Source organism: Bacidia gigantensis, assembly GCF_019456465.1.
Source record: "Bacidia gigantensis strain McMullin 20006 chromosome Unknown contig_49, whole genome shotgun sequence".
NCBI classification, from domain to species: domain Eukaryota; kingdom Fungi; phylum Ascomycota; class Lecanoromycetes; order Lecanorales; family Ramalinaceae; genus Bacidia; species Bacidia gigantensis.
The window spans coordinates 16,401-35,369 of NW_025408612.1; the positions used below are offsets into that span (position 1 = coordinate 16,401).

The following is an 18,969-nucleotide window of genomic DNA, read 5'->3' on the forward strand; positions in this document are numbered from 1 at the left end:
GTATGTATTTCGGAGCGGGTTTCGGAGTTTGGCTGGTGTGAAATATAAAATAAAGACCGCTCGTTCATAGATACCGAGCGATCAAAATAGCGGAAAACATAGTAAGTCCCACATTCCCGGCCTCTCTCAGCCGTCCTATTGAGTTTCTACAAAGAGCGACTTATGCGTGACTATGGCGCCATAAAAGATTACCTCTTTTGTGCCAAACTGACTCTTTTCGTCTCTCTGCGCACGATATAGCCGTCTCACGAGTTTCAGCCTCGGACAGAGTCGAGGGGGCTTGTGTCTCAGTATCAGAGGTGTAGAATACGCTCGTTCTCCCCCTGCCCTGCCAACATCAGGGTTTTCCGATGTGCGTCTGTCCGGCATTGAGCCAGTTAATGAGCCGCAGGGCTTTGATGATGCGGCGCTTGTCCGCTCCATAATTGCCCTGCTTGATGTAGAGGTTTTTGCCCGCGCTGGCGATTCCTATGGCTTTGACCACCGTGGCGAACGGGGTGGTGGGAAAGCCGTTGCCGGAGGTATCGCTCTCAAAACGCGACCGCAGCCTCTGCGCGTTTCGGCCAAACCAAGCGGTCCAACCTCCAACAGACAGGCGCTACGATTTTTGCAAATCGGCATCCAAATGGGCTTTCGCTCCCGGCTTGAGCGCAAATTCAACCACCTTGCTGCCATGACGCACACGGCACGCCGTCCCGGTTGCGCTGTGAATCACTGCCGAAGCGAGATGGCCTGCTGACCACCTCATGTCCACCGTGAAGCCTCCCCGTGCGCGCAGACCGGTGACGCTGCCTGTCTGCCATGCCGTTGGCAAGGCAGGTAGGAGGGCGATCTCTCCTTCGTGACTCTGCAGCAGGAGTTCGGTAATACCAGCCGTAATACCGAAATTGCCATCCCATTGCTGCGGCGGGTGGTTGCCAATGAGGTTGGGGAGCGTCGCGTCGGTCGTCAGCAAATGCAGAAGCTGACGGTGGGCATTGTCGCCATCGCGCAGGCGCGCGAAGAGCGCGGTGCGCCAGGCAAAAGACCATTCGCGCGCATCGCCCGTATCGCCACGCGCCAGTAACGATTTCTTCGCCGCCGAAGCGAGTTCGGGCGTTTTGACGAGGTTGATCTGCTGACCGGGATACACCGCGTACAGGTGCGAGGTGTGCCGGTGATGGTCGTTGGGATCATCCTTGTCTTCCATCCACTCCTGCAATTGCCCCCAGCGTCCGATTTTGGGGATCGCCAGCGCCTCTTTCATAGCCGCAACCGTGTCACGGTACGGTTTGTCCACCCCCAGCGCGTCCGCCGCCTGAACGTAGTTATGGAAGAGATCCCACACGATCTCCTGATTGTAGCTGACGCCATCCTCGGTGGGGCCATGTTCGGGCGACCAGCCGTTCGGCACGACAAGGCGGCCATCGGGCAAGGTTTTCAGATGGTCTTCCCAAAATTCGCAGGTCTCTTTGAGAATAGGATAGGCGACCGCCTGGAGATATGGCTTATCGCCGCTATAGGCGTAATGCTCCCACAGATGACGGCAGTACCAGGCATTAGCCGTCTTGTCCCAGTTCCAGCCCATGCCGCCGAAGATATTGTGCGAGGTGCGAAGCGCCCAGCCCCGAACTGGCGCGCCAGAGGCCAATTTGTACTCCGGCGTCGCCTGGGTAGCCTTGCGCCAGGGTTCGAGTTGGCTGGTGATGAGATTTAGAAACGGCAGATGGCACTCCGCAAGATGGGTTACCTCTGCCGGCCAGTAGTTCATCTGGATATTGATGTTGGCGTGGTAATCGCAGTTCCATGCCTGGTTGTTGCTGTCGTTCCACAGCCCCTGCAAGTTCGCCGGAAGCGCACCGGGGCGGGAGCAGGAAATCAGCAGATAGCGACCATATTGAAAAAAAGGGCTTCCAATTCCGGGTCATCGCCTGTATCCAGCCCTTTGCGCTGATCCGTCGGCAATGCTCGACGGGTGGCGGGCGTCGCGCCTAAGCGCAGCGTGACGCGCTCAAAGAGCGATTGATAATCTTTGACATGGGCCGATTTCAGCGCCGGGTAGGGTTTTGCTGCCGCCTGCTTAATCTGCCGGGAGACCCGCTCATGCGGATTTGCGCCATGCCAGCCTTGGTGATATTCCATGACATAATTGGTGCCGCAGGCCAGCAGCAGGGTGAGGCTACTGCAATTGGCAAAGGCCAGTTTACCGTCGCTCACCTGGACGGCGCCGTCCTCATGGAGAACGCGCAGCTGCGCCTCGTATTGGAGGCCATTGGGCAGCGCGCCCTGACTGATAATTTGCGGGCCATCTATCGTGATGTTCCCGCTGTGCATATCGGTCAAATTAACCGTGCCGGTGTATGCGCCCGGCCTGTCAGCGGTCAGACGCACAACCAGTATCTGATCGGGGTGGCTGGCAAAATAGTCGCGCCGGTAGGTCACGCCACCCACTTGGTAGGTAACCTGGGCCAGCGCCTCATGCAGATTGAGAGAGCGCCGGTACGCCGTCGGCGTTTCATGTCCCGGCAGCGACAGATGCGCATCGCCGAACGCCTGGTAGCTGCCCATTGTGCCGTAATCGCCGGTGGGGTTCTCGTCACCCGTCCAGAGGCTGTCTTCATTGAACTGAATGCGCTCCTGCGCCGTCCCGCCGAAGATCATACCGCCCATACGGCCATTACCGATAGGAAGCCCCTCCCCCATCGCGGTTTTCGCCGGCTTTTCGTACCAGAGCGTTAGAGGATTGGGCGGCCCTGCTTCTGCCGCCCCCAGCGGAGCGTCCGTGGTGACAGCAATTGCCGCCGCCATCAGGGTAAGCGCCTGTCTTCTCGAAAGGTTTTGTTGCCTCATATCGCATACCTCGTTTCAATGATTTCACTACCGGACACATTCGGCCCACAGTTGAAAACTACCAGAGGAATGGCTTGCGACCAGCCCCTCTACGAAAAGGAAGGCCGACCGCAGCGACTTTGGTTCCACCGGCGCAGAGAATGTCGCCGACATCGTGCCAGGCAACTTGGGCCTGAAGTGAAATTGCCCAGAGAATTTAGATACGGAAAGGATCAAAATTTGTTAGACTATTCGCTTTTTTAGGATTTTTCCTCTTTTGTTATCATGAGGGGGTGCGTTGCAAATTTAGGGCAGATTAGTTCGCCATTCCGCAGAACGCCCTTAAGTCCGGTGGCTGTGACGCTAACTGCGCGGCACGAAGCGTCAAAATCGCTTCGGCAGTCTCTTGCCGCCAGTGCATTCCTGCCAACTTCATCCGCTGCGTAACGATCTGCTTGCAACTGGCTTCCACCACGCCGCTGCCAATGTGGTAGCCCGCCTCCGAAAAGGTCTTCTAACGCATCCGCGCCGCATTGCTATAAAAATAAGTGTACTCCGTCTGCCGCAACTTGCGCTTCCCTTCGCTGCGCGGCTGCCATGCCTTGATCTCAAGGAGAACGTTTTCTACCTTGTCGCACAGCAAATCGGCCCGACGCGCCTTCTGCCAACTCTGGCTCTCCGCGCTGCCCACACCAAAACGCGCGTCCGCCACATTCGTCAGATGCTGGCAAGCGTGGAAAAAGTCCACAATCTGCGTGGCTCCTGTGAACTGCTTGGCAGCAATCTGCCATATCCATGCCGCGCCGTCACCGATTGCCACCACATCCCGACAGCGAGGCTGGCCCTGTTGGTGGGCCGCTGTGCCGAGCAGCGGGCCGAACGCTTGGGCGTTTTGCAAGGTCGCCACGTAAGCGCGGGCGAGGACTTGCGTGTCTTTGCCGTTCTTATCCTGGGCTGGTTCGTAGACCACGCCGACCTTGCACTCGCCGTACCGGCACGTCAAGTTCCCGCGCTGCCGTCTTTCTTCCAGCCCTCGCGCAGCGAAACAAACACGCCGTCCATGCCGATGTACAGGCGCCGCCGGGCTTTTCCTTCTGGTTCGGGCAGACGGTCATGGTGATGGGCCACAACGTCCTTTTGCTGTTGCTCCCCCAGCGCGGAACCGACCGCAAGGGCCATGCGCTCTACGGTGTCGGCGCTTACCGTGACGTTCGCCAGACGCTCCAGCGCGTTTGCAGCCTGAGCAAAGGGAAGCAGGGCGCTCAGGTAGGCGGCTTTGGCCCGCACCTGCGTGGTAGAACTGCCGCTGTCCAAATGCAGGAGGACATCGGCAGGAATGACATTTTTCTTGCAGGCGGCGCAGTAGTTTGTCAAGGTAGAATGTTTGGGTGGGGGGCAAAAAGAATTTCCCTTTTTTCTTTAACCATAAAGGGGGTTTTTTTTTTTTGCCCCCCTTTATATTTTTTTTTTCTTCTCGCGGGGGGGGGGGGGATACACGGCGCGACGGACAACCACCACGCCGTGCAGGGTCACCATTTGGCGCGGCTGCTTTCCTTTATAGCGGGCCGCGCCACCGCAAGCGCACGCCTGCCGTTTCGCGGGCGGCGTTTTCGTTTGTTTTTCGGTCAGCCGCTTTTGGACGGCTTCGCTGACATTGCGCCCGACTTGTCCGGCGATGTCTTCGCTCTGGTCGAGCGTCTGGTCGGCGTCAGGAAGTTGCTTGTCAAGTTGTTTTCGATACTGGCGGACGAGTTCTTCGATCAGGGCGTCACGGTCGGGTTCGGTGGACAGGGCAGGCTCCAAAAGGAAAGATAGCCCCTATTTCGACAACAAAACCCATTTGCCCTAAATTTGCGTCGCACCCTGCAGGGGCGCTATTTGCTGCGCTCTGACGAATCAGGGAAGGGGATCGGGGGGATTGGGCAGCGGCGCAGCGAAAGTTCCCGGCACAATCTCGCGCGATATTACGTATAGAAAAGTACACTGACAACAATAGTCAGCATCGCGAAAGCAGAGAGAAAACGCAGAGCGAACAAAGCGCGCGCAAAGAAGGCGCAAAGAAAGAAGCGCGGTTCGCGGGCCTTTCCCACAAAACGCGCTGAGATCATCAGCAGCGAGACGCAGGGCGCAGGACGCAGCAGACGCAGGAACATCCGTTGCGCGGCGCGGAAGCGTCGCCTCGCTGATCAGGAGAATAGAGATGAAAGACTTAAAGAGACGCGGAGCCTTGCTGCTTTGCGGGTTACTGACGGCGGGCATCGCGCCGGGAACGCGGGCGCAGCCGCCCGATAGCTATGCGATTTCACCGGATCGCCCCGCCACCCAAACAAAGGAGCAGATGCGGCAACTGGTCGCCCCGATAGCGCTGTACCCGGATGCGCTGGTGGGGCAGATACTCGCCGCCTCGCTGTATCCCGCGCAGATTGTGCAGGCTAATCGCTGGCTGAAAGACCATTCTGACCTTAAGGGCGAACAACTGGCGCAGGAAGTCAACCGGCAGAGCTGGGATCCCAGCGTCCGGGCGCTGACGCAGTTTCCCGACGTGCTGGCGAACCTTGACTCGAACCTGTCGTGGACTTCCTCACTGGGCGACGCTTATGTCAATCAGCCGCAGGACGTTTTGAACGCCGTGCAGGACTTGCGGAAGAAGGCCGAGAAATCGGGCAGTTTGAAAAGCAACGCGCAGGAAAAAGTGACGACGCAGGGGCAGACGATTATCATTGAACCGGCGAACCCGCAGGTCGTGTACGTACCGACCTACGATCCCTGGCTTGCCTACGGCTATGCTATTCCTGTGTACCCCGGCTGGTATCCCTATGGCGGGCTTTACGTTAACCGGCCTGGCATCTCCTTTGGCATCGGGTTCGGCGTGGGCGCGTTTTTGGGGTTCGGATGGGGCTGGAATCACTGGGGCGCGGACTGGCATCACAACACGATTATTTACAACCATAACACGTACATCAACCGCAGTAACACGTACATACGGCATAACACGTTTGTTCAGAAACAATACGACGTTTAACCATTACGGCGGGTACCGGCCCGGCGGCGCGGGTTATGCGGGTATAAGACCATATACGGCGCCGCATTTCAACTACGGCAGTCATTCCAGCGCGTTCAGTGGCTATAATCATGGCGGCGTGACGCAGAGCTACTCCACGCGGGGCCACGTCAGTCTGGGCGGCGGCGTCAGCGGAGGCTATCGGGGCAGCGCGGGCGGTGTTAGCGGCGGATTTCATGGCAGGGTAGGCGGCGGCGCGGGCGGCGGTTTTCACGGCGGCGTAGGCGGCGGATCGCATGGCGGAGGGCGCAGATAATGCCGCTCCAACTTACCGGACATCAGAACCCACAGGAGGGAAAATCCATGACGAGGAAGCGATTCACGATGGGCGAAGCGTTGCGGTTTGCGGCGGCGCTGACGGTTTTTCCGGGAACGTTTTGCGCGGCGTCGGCTTCGGCGCAGCAGCCGAACCAGAGAGTTTTTGCGACCACAGCGCAGGCCGGTCACGCGCTTGTGATGGCCCTTCAGAACCAGGATAAGCAGGCGCTGAAGTCGCTTTTCGGAACCAGAACGGCGTTGCTCGCATCCGATGACGGGCTTCAGGACGGGCGCGACCGGGAGCGTTTTCTGACGAAGTACCGGGAAATGCACCGGCTTGTGAAGGAGCCGGACGGCAGGGTCTTGCTGTATGTCGGCGCGGAGAACTGGCCGTTTCCCGTGCCGCTGATGGCCGCCAAAAACGGCTGGTACTTCGACACGGACGCGGGCATGGAAGAGATGGCGTGCCGGAACATTGGCGCGAACGAAATGAACGCGATGCGCGAGGCCAAGGCATATGCGCGGGGGCGGGCGACGCTGGCGGCGAACGGCAAAACGCTGCGCAACGGCTATTATTTCTGCGCGGCCCCCGGCGGTGTGAACGGCGCTGGCGGCGTGGCGCTGGCGGCCTATCCTGCGGAGTACCGGGTCACGGGCGTAAAGACGTTTCTGGTCAGCGCAAAGGGCGTCGTTTACGAGAAAGACCTGGGCGTGAACACAGCCAGGCGGGTGAAGGCCATGACGCGCTACCGGGTAGATTCGTCGTGGACTGCGGCGCGGTAAGCCGCTCCGCCTGACTGTGCTCGCAAGCCCCCTCCCAACCCTCCCCTCGCAAGGGGAGGGTTATCTTGTTTCTTCCTCTGCATGAGCGGAGCCTGACCGGGATGTGAACAACCCGTCTATGGGGCGTTCCGCCAACCTGTCTGCGACCGGGACAACCCGCAATCGCATTTCCGTACGCGGGGCGTCCGATCTACCGCGTTTGGGGCGCGGTCATGCTCAGCGCCAGCGGCCAGCCATCCGCATCCCACGCCATTCGCTCGATTCGCAGTTTAGAGACGCCTCCGTCTTCCGCGTCGTAAGCGTGATACACCAGCCAGTCGGCGTTTTTCTCCTGAAGCACGGCGTTATGCCCCGTGCCGCGCCAGCGTCCGTTGCCCGCCACAACCAGCGTCCCGCCGCCGTCCCGCATCGCCTTTCCGGTCTTGTCCTTATATGGCCCGGTAATAGCGGCAGAGCGGCCCACCCGAACATTATAGGTGCTTTTTGCGCCCCGACAGCAGAAGTCAAACGACACGAACAGATAGTAATACTTCGCGTGGCGTATCAGGAACGGGGCCTCGATTGCGCCGTGTCCCGCGCCTGGCTCCGGGCGGGCGGCAAGCGAAATCGGCGGCGCGTCCGGCTTGTCGGGTATACCGGTCTTCGGGTTTAGTTCGACCATCTTGATGCCGCCCCAGAAACTGCCGAATGTCAGCCAGACGCGCTTCTTCGCGTCCACGATAAGGTTTGGGTCAATCGCGTTCCAGCCGTCGCCTCGCTTCGAGACAATGACCGCGCCCTCGTCCTTCCACTGATAATTCGCCTTTGCCGGATTCAGCGTGGTATTGGTTGCCAGCCCAATCGCGGAATGGTTGCTCCCGAAGGTAGAGACCGCATAGTACAGATGCCACTTGCCGCGCCAATAGGAGATATCCGGGGCCCAGAAGGCAGCATTGGAGCCGGGTATCGTAGCCTGCGTCCAATCCGGCGGCTTCGCGAAGACCTGGCCCTGCCGCTTCCAGGTCAATTTATCGCTGGAGGTCGTCACGCGGATTCCCGGCCCGGTCGAGAACGTGTAGTAAACATTGCCTTCTCTCGTGATGGCAGGATCGTGGATGCGGGCTATATCGCCCTGTAAGTTTAGAACGCCGTTTACATTCGGCGCTTTGTCCTGCCGCCACGCCACAGATTGCAGCGTCTCATCCGCGCATCCGCAGCCTTGTCTCGCAGGCGTTGCCGCGTCATGCTCGACACGGACAGTAGCCGCAAGCAGACACGCTGCCAGTCCGCAGGTTCCAAGATAAAGGCAATATTGGAATGTTTTCATATTCGCTTATGTGTCCCAATTTTCCTGATCGATATTGGACGGAAGGCGTTGTCCCTTTTTGTTGGGCAGGCGTTTCCATAGCGTCAGCGTACCATCAGCCCGTTCTTTGTAAATCAGAAAATGCTTGGGGGCCTTGCCGTAATACGTGTACCAGTCATAGTCATCGAAGACCCATTCCGGCTTGCCGTCGCCATCATAATCATGGAAGATCGGCCCGCCGTTGAGTGCTCCGATTTGCCCCATATCTATCAATTTTCTGCGCCGAATCGTGTAAATCTGTGTGATGGTAGGCGTTCCGCACGTAGGTTCAACTTGAATGACGAGAACGGGAAAACGGGTGGCGAACTTCGCTTCGCCGAAGCCCAGCGTCGTGCCCCCCAGCGTTTCGGCGTTTACCTGGCGAACAAGATGCCCATTGCGATAGAAGTTGATATAATCTTCAACGCCTAACTCTTCGCCAGCCTTCCATATCTCAATCCGCCATTGGTCATTTCCTACTGAAACGAACCGCGCTGCGTCCAGCCGTTCGCCTGATTGCGCCTTTACTGGTTCCGGCGGGGCGACAGGTGGGGCAGGCGTAACAACAAGGACAGGCGGCGGAAGCGCAGGAACAGTATGCAATTTGTGGTGCGGAACAGTCAGCCAGACGCCGAGATAGAGCGTGAGCATAGCAACGGGGACGCTGTGTTCTGGATTGCGGCGCAGCCAGCGCAGAACGGCAAGCGCGGCATTCGATTGCCTGCCGCTTTCATTGGGCATTTGCGGTGTGTTTCGGAAGCGTTTCGGTGTCATGTTTGATGCGCCTTTTGATCCCATTGCGTTTCAGGGTGTAAGAGCATCATAGCATAGCCGGAGGTATTCCAGTTTTTCGCCGGAAAAGTGCAACGTAGCTTCATAATCGAACATGACCGGTTTCGCGTTTCGCCGGGACAGCCCCTGTTGCGTCCATGTGATTTCATCCTGCGTGATGACAGGCGGCGGCATATCGCTTGGCAGGAGGCGCAAACATTCGTCCTTGTTCATGCCAACGCACAGTTTCCCCCACACGCCAAACCCATATTTGGCCAGTTCGGGCGTATCGCCAAGCGACCCGTTCCAATCCTCGAACACAAGTATATCCAAGAACAAGCTTCTGCCTGCCGCCCTATCGAATCCATCAGCCTTAAAGTCGAGACCATTCGCGAAAGACCAGTAACGTCCGCTATTGGAGTGTCCTCCGACGCAGACTTCTCCCGCGCCTATTTGACGCTCTAAATCCCTTTCCGTACTTATTCCCGGCCTCATGCCTAATGCGCGAACAAATGCGGGAACGCCCAACTTTATGGATGGTACGGGCGCAGCCGCAGGGCCAGGCGGCGGGAGCGGCGCAGCAACAGTATACGGCTTCTGTCGCGGCGCAATCAGCCAGACGCTAAGATATAGAACGAGCATGGCAGTAGGGATGCTGTGCTGAGAGTTGCGTCGCAGGCAGCGCAACGAGGAAAGCGTTGGCAGTATGTTTCGTGAGCATTTCTGCGTCATTCCAATGTTCCTCTCCAACTTTTGTGCGTGGCTCAAGATGCCGTTTGGTTTCGCTGAGATATCCTGCGCGGCTTCACACTCATTTCACGAAAACGGAAGGAGTTTCCTGCCGCGTAATACCCGTGTGATAATTTTTTCTGAGGGCAATATGAGGGGCAAGCACGGTGAATGGCACTTGCTGTGCGGTCCGCTTGTTGCGATTGAAAAGTGCGCAACTTTCTGGTATCTTGTCAGCGGGAGAACTTTTATTGCCATGCGTTTGTGCCGTTTGTTATTTATTCTTTTGCTGCCATTGTTCGCGCTGTCGGTCTGCCGCGCAAACCGGCGCGACCCGCTGAAACTGCCGCCTACATTCGTGACGAAAATGAGTTTAAGCCAGTGGCAAAACTATTGCTACAGGCGCGATGTATTCTACAAAGAGATTGAGCCTTACTATGAAGTGTGTCAAAAAACTGTGAACGCGCGCCGCTTGCGACAGATGCCCCGCGCCACCCAACAGGCATGGGGGCAAACGGCGGGCCTGCTCCGCAAGTGGCAAGACGCTTATCTTGACTGGATTTATCTGAGGGATGGTATGGGGTCTGAGTTCTACCGGGTGCAGAGGACGGCCTACGCGGAGTGCGAGCGGGCGTTATCCGAAGTCTTAGTCGGCTATACGCGAGCGCAGACAAAACGTCGAACAAACCTCCATCGTCTGCGCCGCGCTTTGCAGAGCATCCAGCGCGACCTATCGAATTATAAAATTGAGCGTGAGGATGAACACAAGGTCATTGCGAATATGAAGGAAGCAGACCGCCGCCTGTGGAAATTTGCTTTGCGAAAATCGCCTAATACAATGCGGGCCATTACCGATTTTGTGCGCTACAACTATTACGAATAGCAGGAGCCGAGTCAGAGCCTGCTTGTTTTCTTTTTGTACGTCGGCAAAGTTGCCTTGCGCCCTCTTCCCAACCAGACACTCGAACATAATTGCGCTAATGAAGGGCGTATTGACAATCTCACGCCAGAGCAAGCCAAATGTTCGCTTGGCCGGTTTATATGTCCGCTTGACTGACTAAATTAAGCTTCTCAAGGCAACTTTGCCGACGTAGTTCTTTTTTCGCTTTTGGGTGAGAGGGTTGCTCTCCATGCGTATCCGTCGGCTGTGTGTTGTTTCTTTACTGCTGCTGTTCACGCTGTCGCCTTGTCGCGCAAACAGGCGCGACCCGCTGAAACGGCCTGCCGCATTCATATTAAAAATGACGCCCGATCAGTGGTACGATTATTTTACGGCGCATGGCGGATTTCACTACGACGCGCTGCCGCGCTATGGGGATTGTCAGCATCAGGTGAATTTGCGCCGATTACGTTCCTGTTCTCGTTTCACGCGGCGGCAATGGGGACAAACTAGCAAGGAACTGTATGATTGGCTGGCTTATTATTGGGATTGGTGGCAGTCGGTAAATGGCAGCGGAACCTGGGATTTTTCTCCTTATCAGTCGGCGCGAATCGCGTGTGAGCAGGCGCTCGCCAGAACATTGCGCGATTATCGAAAACCGCAGCGCAACCGGAACCGCGTTCGCAGGCAATTGGTGGACGCGCTGCATGACGCGCAGGAAGAACTTGCGCGCTCTCATCCCCATTATGATTCTTACGGTGAAAGATTCCCTGTCGCTTCCGCCGCATTGAAACGGGAGATGAGGCGTTTTCAGCGGTTCGCCCTGACGAAATCTCCCAATACAATGCAGGCTATCGCGGATTGTCTTGAACGCATCAGCGCGGCGCGAGTAGAGTAAACCCGCTTCTGGTTCCTGCCCACATGATGGTAAGAACGAACCCACAACGCAGCGACACGAGCGCATCCGTTATGCTATTCGGAATCCAGAACAGTAACGAATAGTGCCCCGTTTTTTAGACGACCGTACTCAAACTTTCCACTTACGACCCGCTTACCGTTGACCTTGCAATACCATTTGTAAATCCCTTCCTCGTCAAAGTAGGTTGGGAAGTCATCGGGAAAGGTGACATATCCAAAGTGGTCGTTTTTGACATGAATTTTACGTTCCGTCTTCTCTCCATTTGGAGCGATTACGAAAAATCTCGCGTCGTATTCTCCTAATTCTCCATACTTATCACGCACCCCTAATTGGGTTGCAACGGCAACGGATGACTGCCATTCTATGTCTGATTCAGTTGGGACAAACCTCTGTTTTTTTGCCTGCTGATTGGATGCCACAGACGTAGTGGCAATCATGGGCGGTGGGAGCGGTACGGGAACGGATTGCGCTTTATGGCGCGGGACGATTAGCCAGACGCCGAGATAGAGCGCAAACATAGCAACAGGAAGACTGTGCTGCGGGTTGTGGCGCAGCCAGCGCAGAGTGGAAAGCGGTTGTTGCGTAATTTGGGAGCGGGTTGGGTTCATGCCGGCTCTGCCTTTCGGTTTTTCAAAGAAGCCATGCTGCGGAATGCAATTTGCCCTATTGGAGCGTGGCTATCTGCGTCTCACGATTTGTCATTTAGCCAATGGACAGTATCGGGCAAATGGCGATGGTGCGGATTTGGTAGTTTCTTCAACAGTTTCAATGCGCCGTCCGTCTGCTGTTTGTAAACCATCAGACGCTCCGGGCCATTGTTCATGTACTCGTACCAGTCGTAATCATCGAAGGCCCATTCCGGTCTGCCATCGCCGTCACAATCGCGCAGGATTGGCCCGCCAGCGCAATAGGGCATTTCGAGCATGAGAATTATTTTGCCCTGCCGCAACGTATAGAACCGCTTCATGGCCCCGTTCCCCATATCGCCGCCCCCAATGATAGCGAAGATGGGGTAGCGGGAGGCGAACGGCATTTTCCCAAAGAGGAATCCATTCCCCGCAACATCGCTTGCGTCGGCTTCGCGGATAAGATGCCCGTTGCAGTAAATCTTGAGGCAGTCTATTCTGTTGGAATAGGGCAAAGCCTGCCATTTTTCCAATTGCCATACGTCCTTGCCTTCGCGCAAGCGCAACGTTCTGACAAGTTGGTAGTTGTCAGGTTGTTCTTCTGGTTCCAGCCCGACGACAGGCGGCGCAGGCATAACGGCAATCATGGGCGGCGGGAGCGGGGCTAGTTTGATCTGTGGTTTGTGGCTCGGGGCAATCAGCCAGACGCCGAGATAGAGCGTGAGCAGAGCGACGGGAACGCTATGGTCGGGATTGCGGCGCAGACAGCGTAGCGCGGGAAGCGTTCGGAGTGTGTTTTGTAAACGGATAGGGTTCATTCCGGCGGTTCCTCTCGAAAATGCGGCGCGGGGGTAAAGACACCGTTTGTTTGGGCTCGATACTCAGGAACTGTGAAAGAGAAATGTTCTGTGTGGCGCGTCTCCGCGTAGTTTTGAAAAAAACGGGCCCCTTTCCTGGGGGGGGAGGGGGAAGGGTGCGCTTCAAGATTATGCAAATCCCATTGCGCCCCGCGCCGCCTGCATTAAGTCGGCCTGCTGGGTGTTGCACCACGCGGTTCGCAGATGCAACATCGCTTCGGCGCCGCTTTCGCTCCAACGCATCCCCGCTTGCTTGAAACGCGCCTGAACGACATTCTTACAACTCGCTTCCGCCACTCCGCTGCCGATATGGTAGCCCGATTGGGCAAAGGTCTCATAGCGCATCCGCCGCAGATGCGTCCGCAGATAGGCGCCTTCTTTGCGCTGCACTTCTGCCTGAGACTGCGTCGTCGGCTGCCAGTCTTCTATCGTTTTGAGTACCCGCTCGGCGCGGTTGGCAAGCAAGTCTTCCTTCTGCGTCTCAAGCCACTCCGCGCTTTGCTGGCTTCCTTCTCCATGCCACGCCGAGGCCACGTTCCCTAAATGCTGGCAGGCGTGGTAGAAGTCCAGTATCTGCGCCCGCTGCGGGTAATACTTGCCCGCCTCCTGCCAAATCCACTCCGCTCCGTCCGCCACAAACCCCACCTTGCCGCAGTTCTCCGCTCCCGCTTCATGCCCCAGCGTTCGCAACCGCTTGCCAAAAGGCTGTGAAGGCAAGAGCGTCGCGTAATACGTCGCGTTCTTCACGCCCGCTTTGTCTTCCGCTCGTTCATACGCGCACCCAATTTTCGCTTCCCGCCATGTCCCGCCGACGTGAACCATTACCCCGTCGCACGTCAGATGCAACTGACGCGGGCGGGCGGACGCTTCGCGTTCGGGCTGCGCCCACAACCGCGCTTCCTTTTGCTGCCACTCACGGGCAAGATGTTCTCCGACCGCTTCGGCCTGCCGTCTTAGGGTCGCGGCGGACAGGCGGATGCCGCAGACGAGTTCCAGTTCGCGGGCCGCCGTCTCAAAAGGCAAATACGCCGCGAAGCGGGCCAGCAGGGCGGCAACGGTGACGCTGCATTGCCCGCTCCCCATCTGCAACTGCCGGTCGAGGGGGCAAAACCCTTGCCGCAGGCGCGGCAGTGATAGTACGCCCGCCTAAGCGACAGAACGCCATGCCGGGTGACGATCTGCCGCCCGTACAGGCCGATGCAGCGGGCTTTCTTTCCGCAGGCGCAAACGGTCTGCTTGCTGCTAGACCCCACCCCTTGCGCGTCGGCGACTTCTTTTTGTATCTCCTGCTTGACTTCCTCGCCGATATCCTGGGCGGTTCGCTCGATTTGTTCCAGCGTTTGCGGCGTAGTCGGCAATGTTTTTCGCAGATGCGTTTCGTACGCGCCAAGCAAGCGCTGAATTTGTTCTTCGCGGGAAGGTGAAACCGGTTCTTCGGTCGCCATAAGAAGCCTCCAAAAAAGAAGATGCTTCCCTATTCTACAACCCGCCCTGCCTTTGCCTGCTTCGTAACCGATTTTGCATAATACCAGTTTGACGCTGCAAGAAGTGATGCAGATATCGGGGCAGGAAAACCTGTGTTTCTGGACGCCGGACGCGCCGCCGCGCCCGCCAAGCGCCCATCTGCTGGAAGATTTGCGCAGGAAAGAAGCCTTCGATTTGCGGGGAAGCGAGGCGGCGAAACTGCTGCTGATTGATGCGGTGTTCACTGAAATTGTTCCCGGTCATCCGCGCCTGCGAATCTGGAAAGACATCCCGCTTGAATCCGGTGATCTCATGGGCCGCGCCGATTATCTCTTTGCGCCGATACGCGCTTATCTGGACACGCCGCTGCTGTGCGTGGTGGAGGCGAAACGCAACGACTTTGAGCAGGTGCAGACGCCATGCCTTGCTGAGATGCTGGCCTGTTAATGGAATAATCAGAACAAGGGAATTAAAACAGACGTTTTCGGCATTGTCAGCAATGGGCAGTTGTGGCAATTTTACCGAATAGCGCAATCGGGCGAAACGCTGGAAACAGCGGAATACGGCCTCAACGATCTGCCCCGGCTGCTTGGTGTTCTGGATTATATCTGCGCGGAATGTTCCGATCTCATTCCGTAAACGCCGCGCCGCCGAGATACAGGCAAACGCGCGGGGCCGATGGCGAATGGCGCGAGTTGCGGTTAATCGAGGAGGGGTTCCGTGTAGAGTTCCGTTGTGTCTACGAGGCGGCGGAACCATGCGCCGCTTGTGTCCGCGAGAGGGAACCACCATGCAGAAGGGCGGTGCGCGGTGTGCGTTAGTCCTTCGGTTGTGAGCAGGGCGTTACGAATCAGACGCATCCGGGCGGATTCCGCTTGGTCCGCTATACCGCTGCGGCGACTGCGACATTCTACGGCTTCCGCGCCGCGCTCAATGTTCCACCGTTGCGCTTTCAATGCCACAACATTTGCGCAGATGCCGCGCTTTTCGCGGGCGATTTCGCGTTCGCGCCGCGTAAAGGCTTCCCGTGTGGCTTCCTGTTCCGGCGTCCATTCCGTCATGCTGCGATGGTGTTGCCCCTTCGCTGTCTGAACGCTTTGTCGGAGTGCTCCAAGCGTACGCAGGCGAACGTAATAGGCGTTGACTTGCGCCTGCAATGCAGCGGCGTCCTCGCGCAGCGTGAGCAGGCAATCCTGCGCGTCGTGGTACGCTCGGATTTGCGCGGCCCAGTTTCCATCCGGTTCGCGCTCCTGTAGGAATGCCATAAGGTCGAGCGGCTTCTTCAGTTCTGCGAGGCGTTCACACAAAGCCCGCTGTTCCGCCACGACATGGCGCCACGTTGCGGCGAATTCAGATGCGGGCAATGTGGGCTGGTCGAACGTTGCGGCGAGGTGCGCGGCGGGTCGCAAGGTGGTTTCGGAAACGGCAAGCGCGTCCCAGGTATCGTAGCGCATCCGCAAAATAGGCCGCATATCCAGCGGAACGCCCGCTTTTGCCAGCGCATTGTTCATCTGCCGCGTTCGGCTGACATACAGGGAACCCTCTTCACTGAACACGAAAATGAATTCCTGCGCCAGCATGGAAACCAGCGTGACCGCTTTGCCGACCAGCGTAACAGAATCGCCGAACTTGCGATAGAGAACTTCCGCCAGTTCCGCGACGGTCTCTATCGGTCGCTTCAAGGCAATCGCCACAGGCTGCCGCGTTTCCACAAACAAGACGCGCGGTGTGACGCGCAGGGTTCCGCGCCCATGCTCCGGCAGAATCAAGTCAAAGGGTAAGGCTCCTGCGCCGAATTTGTCTAGGGTATATATCTCCGCGCCGTCCAGAGAATCGTTGTAGGCTTGAATAGCGATGTCGCGGGTCTGCGGATTCAGGAATGCTTCTACGAAGCGGAAACGGGGCAAAGCCGCGGTTTCAGGTGTAAGACGGAGCAAATTGGCGGTGCAGTCTACGGAAATATCGGTCGGCGCGTGACCAAGCAGCAGTTCGTAGAATTTCGGGAGCAGGAATTGATACAGGTCGGAAAGGGTGCGGTCGGGGTTTGCGGCGCGGTAGCCCTGACACCAGCCCATGATATCGTCGGCAACGCGGCGCGCCTCGTCCTGACAACAGCCGGGAACGATTTGCTGAACGGCGTTCGCAAAGCCCCAGTCCAGCATTTGCATAATACCATCGCCGACTTCGCGTAAGGGCAATTGATTTACAATAATGTCTCGCGAGCCGGTGTAAACTAACCCACGCCATCCCCACGCTTCGGTCATTTCATCGAGGAACTCCTGCCGCAGTTTGCCGCTTGACTTTGCGACGCGCTCAAAAGCCGCGCCATAGCGGGCGTAGTCCTGCCGCCGGGGAAACGTCTCGCTGCCAAACAGCGTGGAGATTTCGCCTGCCGCCGACCATAGATCGCGTGTGCTGCCATCGTTATGCGCAAGCAGAGCAAAACGGCCCTGTTCACCGCGCCGAATCTGCGCTTTAGCGAAATAATCGGTATCGTGAACGCCTACGGTCATATGACCGCCAAGCCCCGATTCGTCGAGGAGAAGGCGCAACGCGGCCTTCACTGGCTCGTCCCAGAAAACGGTTTGTCCCAGCGCCAGAAACGGCGAATCGGGGTATTGGGCGCGAAGCGTCGCCAGAGTTTCACGGGGCGAACGTTCCGCTGCATTCGAGTCAGTCAAGTTCCGGCTCCATTGGAAGAAATCAGAAAACAGAAAATAAAAGAAGAGGCCCGATTAGCAAACTTCTCACGCCTGTACTATCCTGTATTGGTAAGGAAAAGCCCTGCAAGTTTGAACGGCTCAATTTTGTTTTCTGTGTTCTTTCTGTTCTTTACTCCTGCGTGATACGCGTCAGGTCGATGGCAAGTTCCGCGCATTTTCGGCGGTATCGGCAGACGGAGTGTTTTCCAGGGCGCGGCGCGGAAGAAACAGGTACAGATACCACAGAACGCCGTTGACGCCAGCGAACGCATAACGCGCGGCGGGAGGAATAGCAAGGTGCGAGAACATTCCTTCGATTACGCCTGCAAAGATGAACAGGGGAATTGTTCCAAGCGTGAGTTTGATGGCGTCCATGCCGTAGATGCGGAGGGCGTCGGCGCGGGAATACGGGCGCGGCAGCAGAAGGGCAACACCGAACAATAAGCCTGCGCCTCCGCAAATGAAAATCGCCGTCAGTTCCGCGATGCCGTGCGGCAGGATGCCGGGCCAGAAATGGGCGTGCTGATGCGCCTGCGTCATTACGGCGGAGAACGCGCCCAGCGTTGTGCCGTTGTTGAACAAAATTCCGACAGTGGGAACGCCGCCCGCAACGCCCGTCGTGGAAGCCAGAACACCTACCAGGAGATTGTGCGTCATCAATTGCGCGGAAAATTCGGCGTGGGCGTCGTCGGCGATCTTGCCGCTTTTCCAGGCGTCCAGCGACGATTTGAACTGCTCCGGAATGAATATCCCTGTCTTGTCCGGCTGCGTGATGACAACCCAGTAGGCGAAAACGGCGCCGAGGATAGAGATTGCAATGGCGGCGAAAAAGTAGCGGCGGTAGCGCTGCAGCAGCATCGGGAATTCGGTCATATAAAAATTCTGCACAGCGCGACCGGGCGACGACTTCGCCTGCGCCGAATACAACAGGGCGTGGGCCTGCCCAACGATTGCGTTGAGATGCAGTGTCAGGTCGGGGCTGACTGCTCTGGCTCGCGCCTGCGCCAGATCGGACGCCACACGCCGGTATAGCGGCCCCAGCGCCAGTAATTCTTCGCGGGACAGAGAGCGAAGTCCCCGGCGGCCATTGGCTTTTTGGGTCAGGACGGCAAGCCGCTCCCAATCTTCTCTTTTTTCTGCACAAAGTCGCGTTCGTTCATTGTGCTTAAAGTATAGCACAGCCGCGCCGTTCACGGTCCCTCCGCTCCCGCCGTTTGCGGTCGAAATAACACAGGGGTGGACACTGCGCTCGTCGGCTTTCAGCGTTGGCAACCGTAAAATTTCCTTTTGCGCACTCCCTCGGATTTTGGCTGGCCGCGAGCCGCGAAAACGGAACTATCGCCAATGACGAAAAGATTTTCTGCGGTGACGAACGATCTATCGCCAGCGGCGAACGATTTATCGTCGGCGACGCGGGCATTAACTGCGGCGCTATCTTTCCCGTCGCCGTTCCCGAAAAGATTTTCTGCGGCGACGCAGCGCTTTCTTGTGCGGTAAAATCATTGCCACGTTTGTTTTCTTTTGAGAGGCAGGAAGACCAGCGTGGCGTCTCGAAAACATTATGGGGATTGCGGCGGAGACTATTATCGGGTGACAAAGTAAGTTCGCGCAAGGGCGGTATTCGTCAGCGGATAGGTCAGTGGACAAGAAAGAGCAGATGGAATGAGATTTCAACACAAAATCGGACTGACAGCAGGCGCGGTTCTCGCAGCGCTTTGCTGCGAAGTTCCGGCGAAGGCAGATGAGGCGGACGGCAGATTGCTTAAAGCGGTCGCCGCGAAGTATAG

General features: G+C 57.4%; 9 protein-coding genes across 9 annotated transcripts; 2 read left to right on the forward strand and 7 right to left on the reverse strand.

Moving 5' to 3' along the window:
• Window positions 1–598: 598 nt before the first annotated feature.
• KY384_000069 (uncharacterized protein) lies at window positions 599–2,787 on the reverse strand (the record flags this gene model as incomplete). The annotated part of the gene is made up of 2 exons (XM_044808607.1): window positions 599–1,816; window positions 1,873–2,787. 2 exons carry the CDS (start codon window positions 2,785–2,787, stop codon window positions 599–601), a joined length of 2,133 nt encoding a protein of 710 aa, XP_044665360.1.
• Window positions 2,788–3,322: 535 nt separating this feature from the next.
• KY384_000070 (uncharacterized protein) lies at window positions 3,323–4,811 on the reverse strand (the record flags this gene model as incomplete). The annotated part of the gene is made up of 4 exons (XM_044808608.1): window positions 3,323–3,784; window positions 3,862–4,095; window positions 4,318–4,605; window positions 4,791–4,811. The coding sequence occupies 4 exons, from the start codon at window positions 4,809–4,811 to the stop codon at window positions 3,323–3,325; spliced, it is 1,005 nt and encodes a 334-aa protein (XP_044665361.1).
• A 197-nt stretch (window positions 4,812–5,008) lies between these two features.
• On the forward strand, window positions 5,009–6,910 carry KY384_000071 (uncharacterized protein; the record flags this gene model as incomplete). Its single annotated transcript, XM_044808609.1, has 3 exons — window positions 5,009–5,784; window positions 5,813–6,053; window positions 6,122–6,910. The coding sequence occupies 3 exons, from the start codon at window positions 5,009–5,011 to the stop codon at window positions 6,908–6,910; spliced, it is 1,806 nt and encodes a 601-aa protein (XP_044665362.1).
• A 190-nt stretch (window positions 6,911–7,100) lies between these two features.
• KY384_000072 (uncharacterized protein) lies at window positions 7,101–9,008 on the reverse strand (the record flags this gene model as incomplete). Its single annotated transcript, XM_044808610.1, has 2 exons — window positions 7,101–8,167; window positions 8,309–9,008. The coding sequence occupies 2 exons, from the start codon at window positions 9,006–9,008 to the stop codon at window positions 7,101–7,103; spliced, it is 1,767 nt and encodes a 588-aa protein (XP_044665363.1).
• Window positions 9,009–9,038: 30 nt separating this feature from the next.
• KY384_000073 (uncharacterized protein) lies at window positions 9,039–9,647 on the reverse strand (the record flags this gene model as incomplete). The annotated part of the gene is made up of 1 exon (XM_044808611.1): window positions 9,039–9,647. One exon carries the CDS (start codon window positions 9,645–9,647, stop codon window positions 9,039–9,041), a length of 609 nt encoding a protein of 202 aa, XP_044665364.1.
• A 454-nt stretch (window positions 9,648–10,101) lies between these two features.
• Window positions 10,102–10,617, forward strand: KY384_000074 (uncharacterized protein; the record flags this gene model as incomplete). The annotated part of the gene is made up of 1 exon (XM_044808612.1): window positions 10,102–10,617. The coding sequence occupies one exon, from the start codon at window positions 10,102–10,104 to the stop codon at window positions 10,615–10,617; it is 516 nt and encodes a 171-aa protein (XP_044665365.1).
• A 969-nt stretch (window positions 10,618–11,586) lies between these two features.
• Window positions 11,587–12,977, reverse strand: KY384_000075 (uncharacterized protein; the record flags this gene model as incomplete). Its single annotated transcript, XM_044808613.1, has 2 exons — window positions 11,587–12,152; window positions 12,338–12,977. 2 exons carry the CDS (start codon window positions 12,975–12,977, stop codon window positions 11,587–11,589), a joined length of 1,206 nt encoding a protein of 401 aa, XP_044665366.1.
• Window positions 12,978–13,145: 168 nt separating this feature from the next.
• KY384_000076 (uncharacterized protein) lies at window positions 13,146–14,461 on the reverse strand (the record flags this gene model as incomplete). Its single annotated transcript, XM_044808614.1, has 2 exons — window positions 13,146–14,162; window positions 14,270–14,461. The coding sequence occupies 2 exons, from the start codon at window positions 14,459–14,461 to the stop codon at window positions 13,146–13,148; spliced, it is 1,209 nt and encodes a 402-aa protein (XP_044665367.1).
• A 720-nt stretch (window positions 14,462–15,181) lies between these two features.
• KY384_000077 (uncharacterized protein) lies at window positions 15,182–18,040 on the reverse strand (the record flags this gene model as incomplete). The annotated part of the gene is made up of 2 exons (XM_044808615.1): window positions 15,182–17,168; window positions 17,424–18,040. The coding sequence occupies 2 exons, from the start codon at window positions 18,038–18,040 to the stop codon at window positions 15,182–15,184; spliced, it is 2,604 nt and encodes an 867-aa protein (XP_044665368.1).
• Window positions 18,041–18,969: the final 929 nt, after the last annotated feature.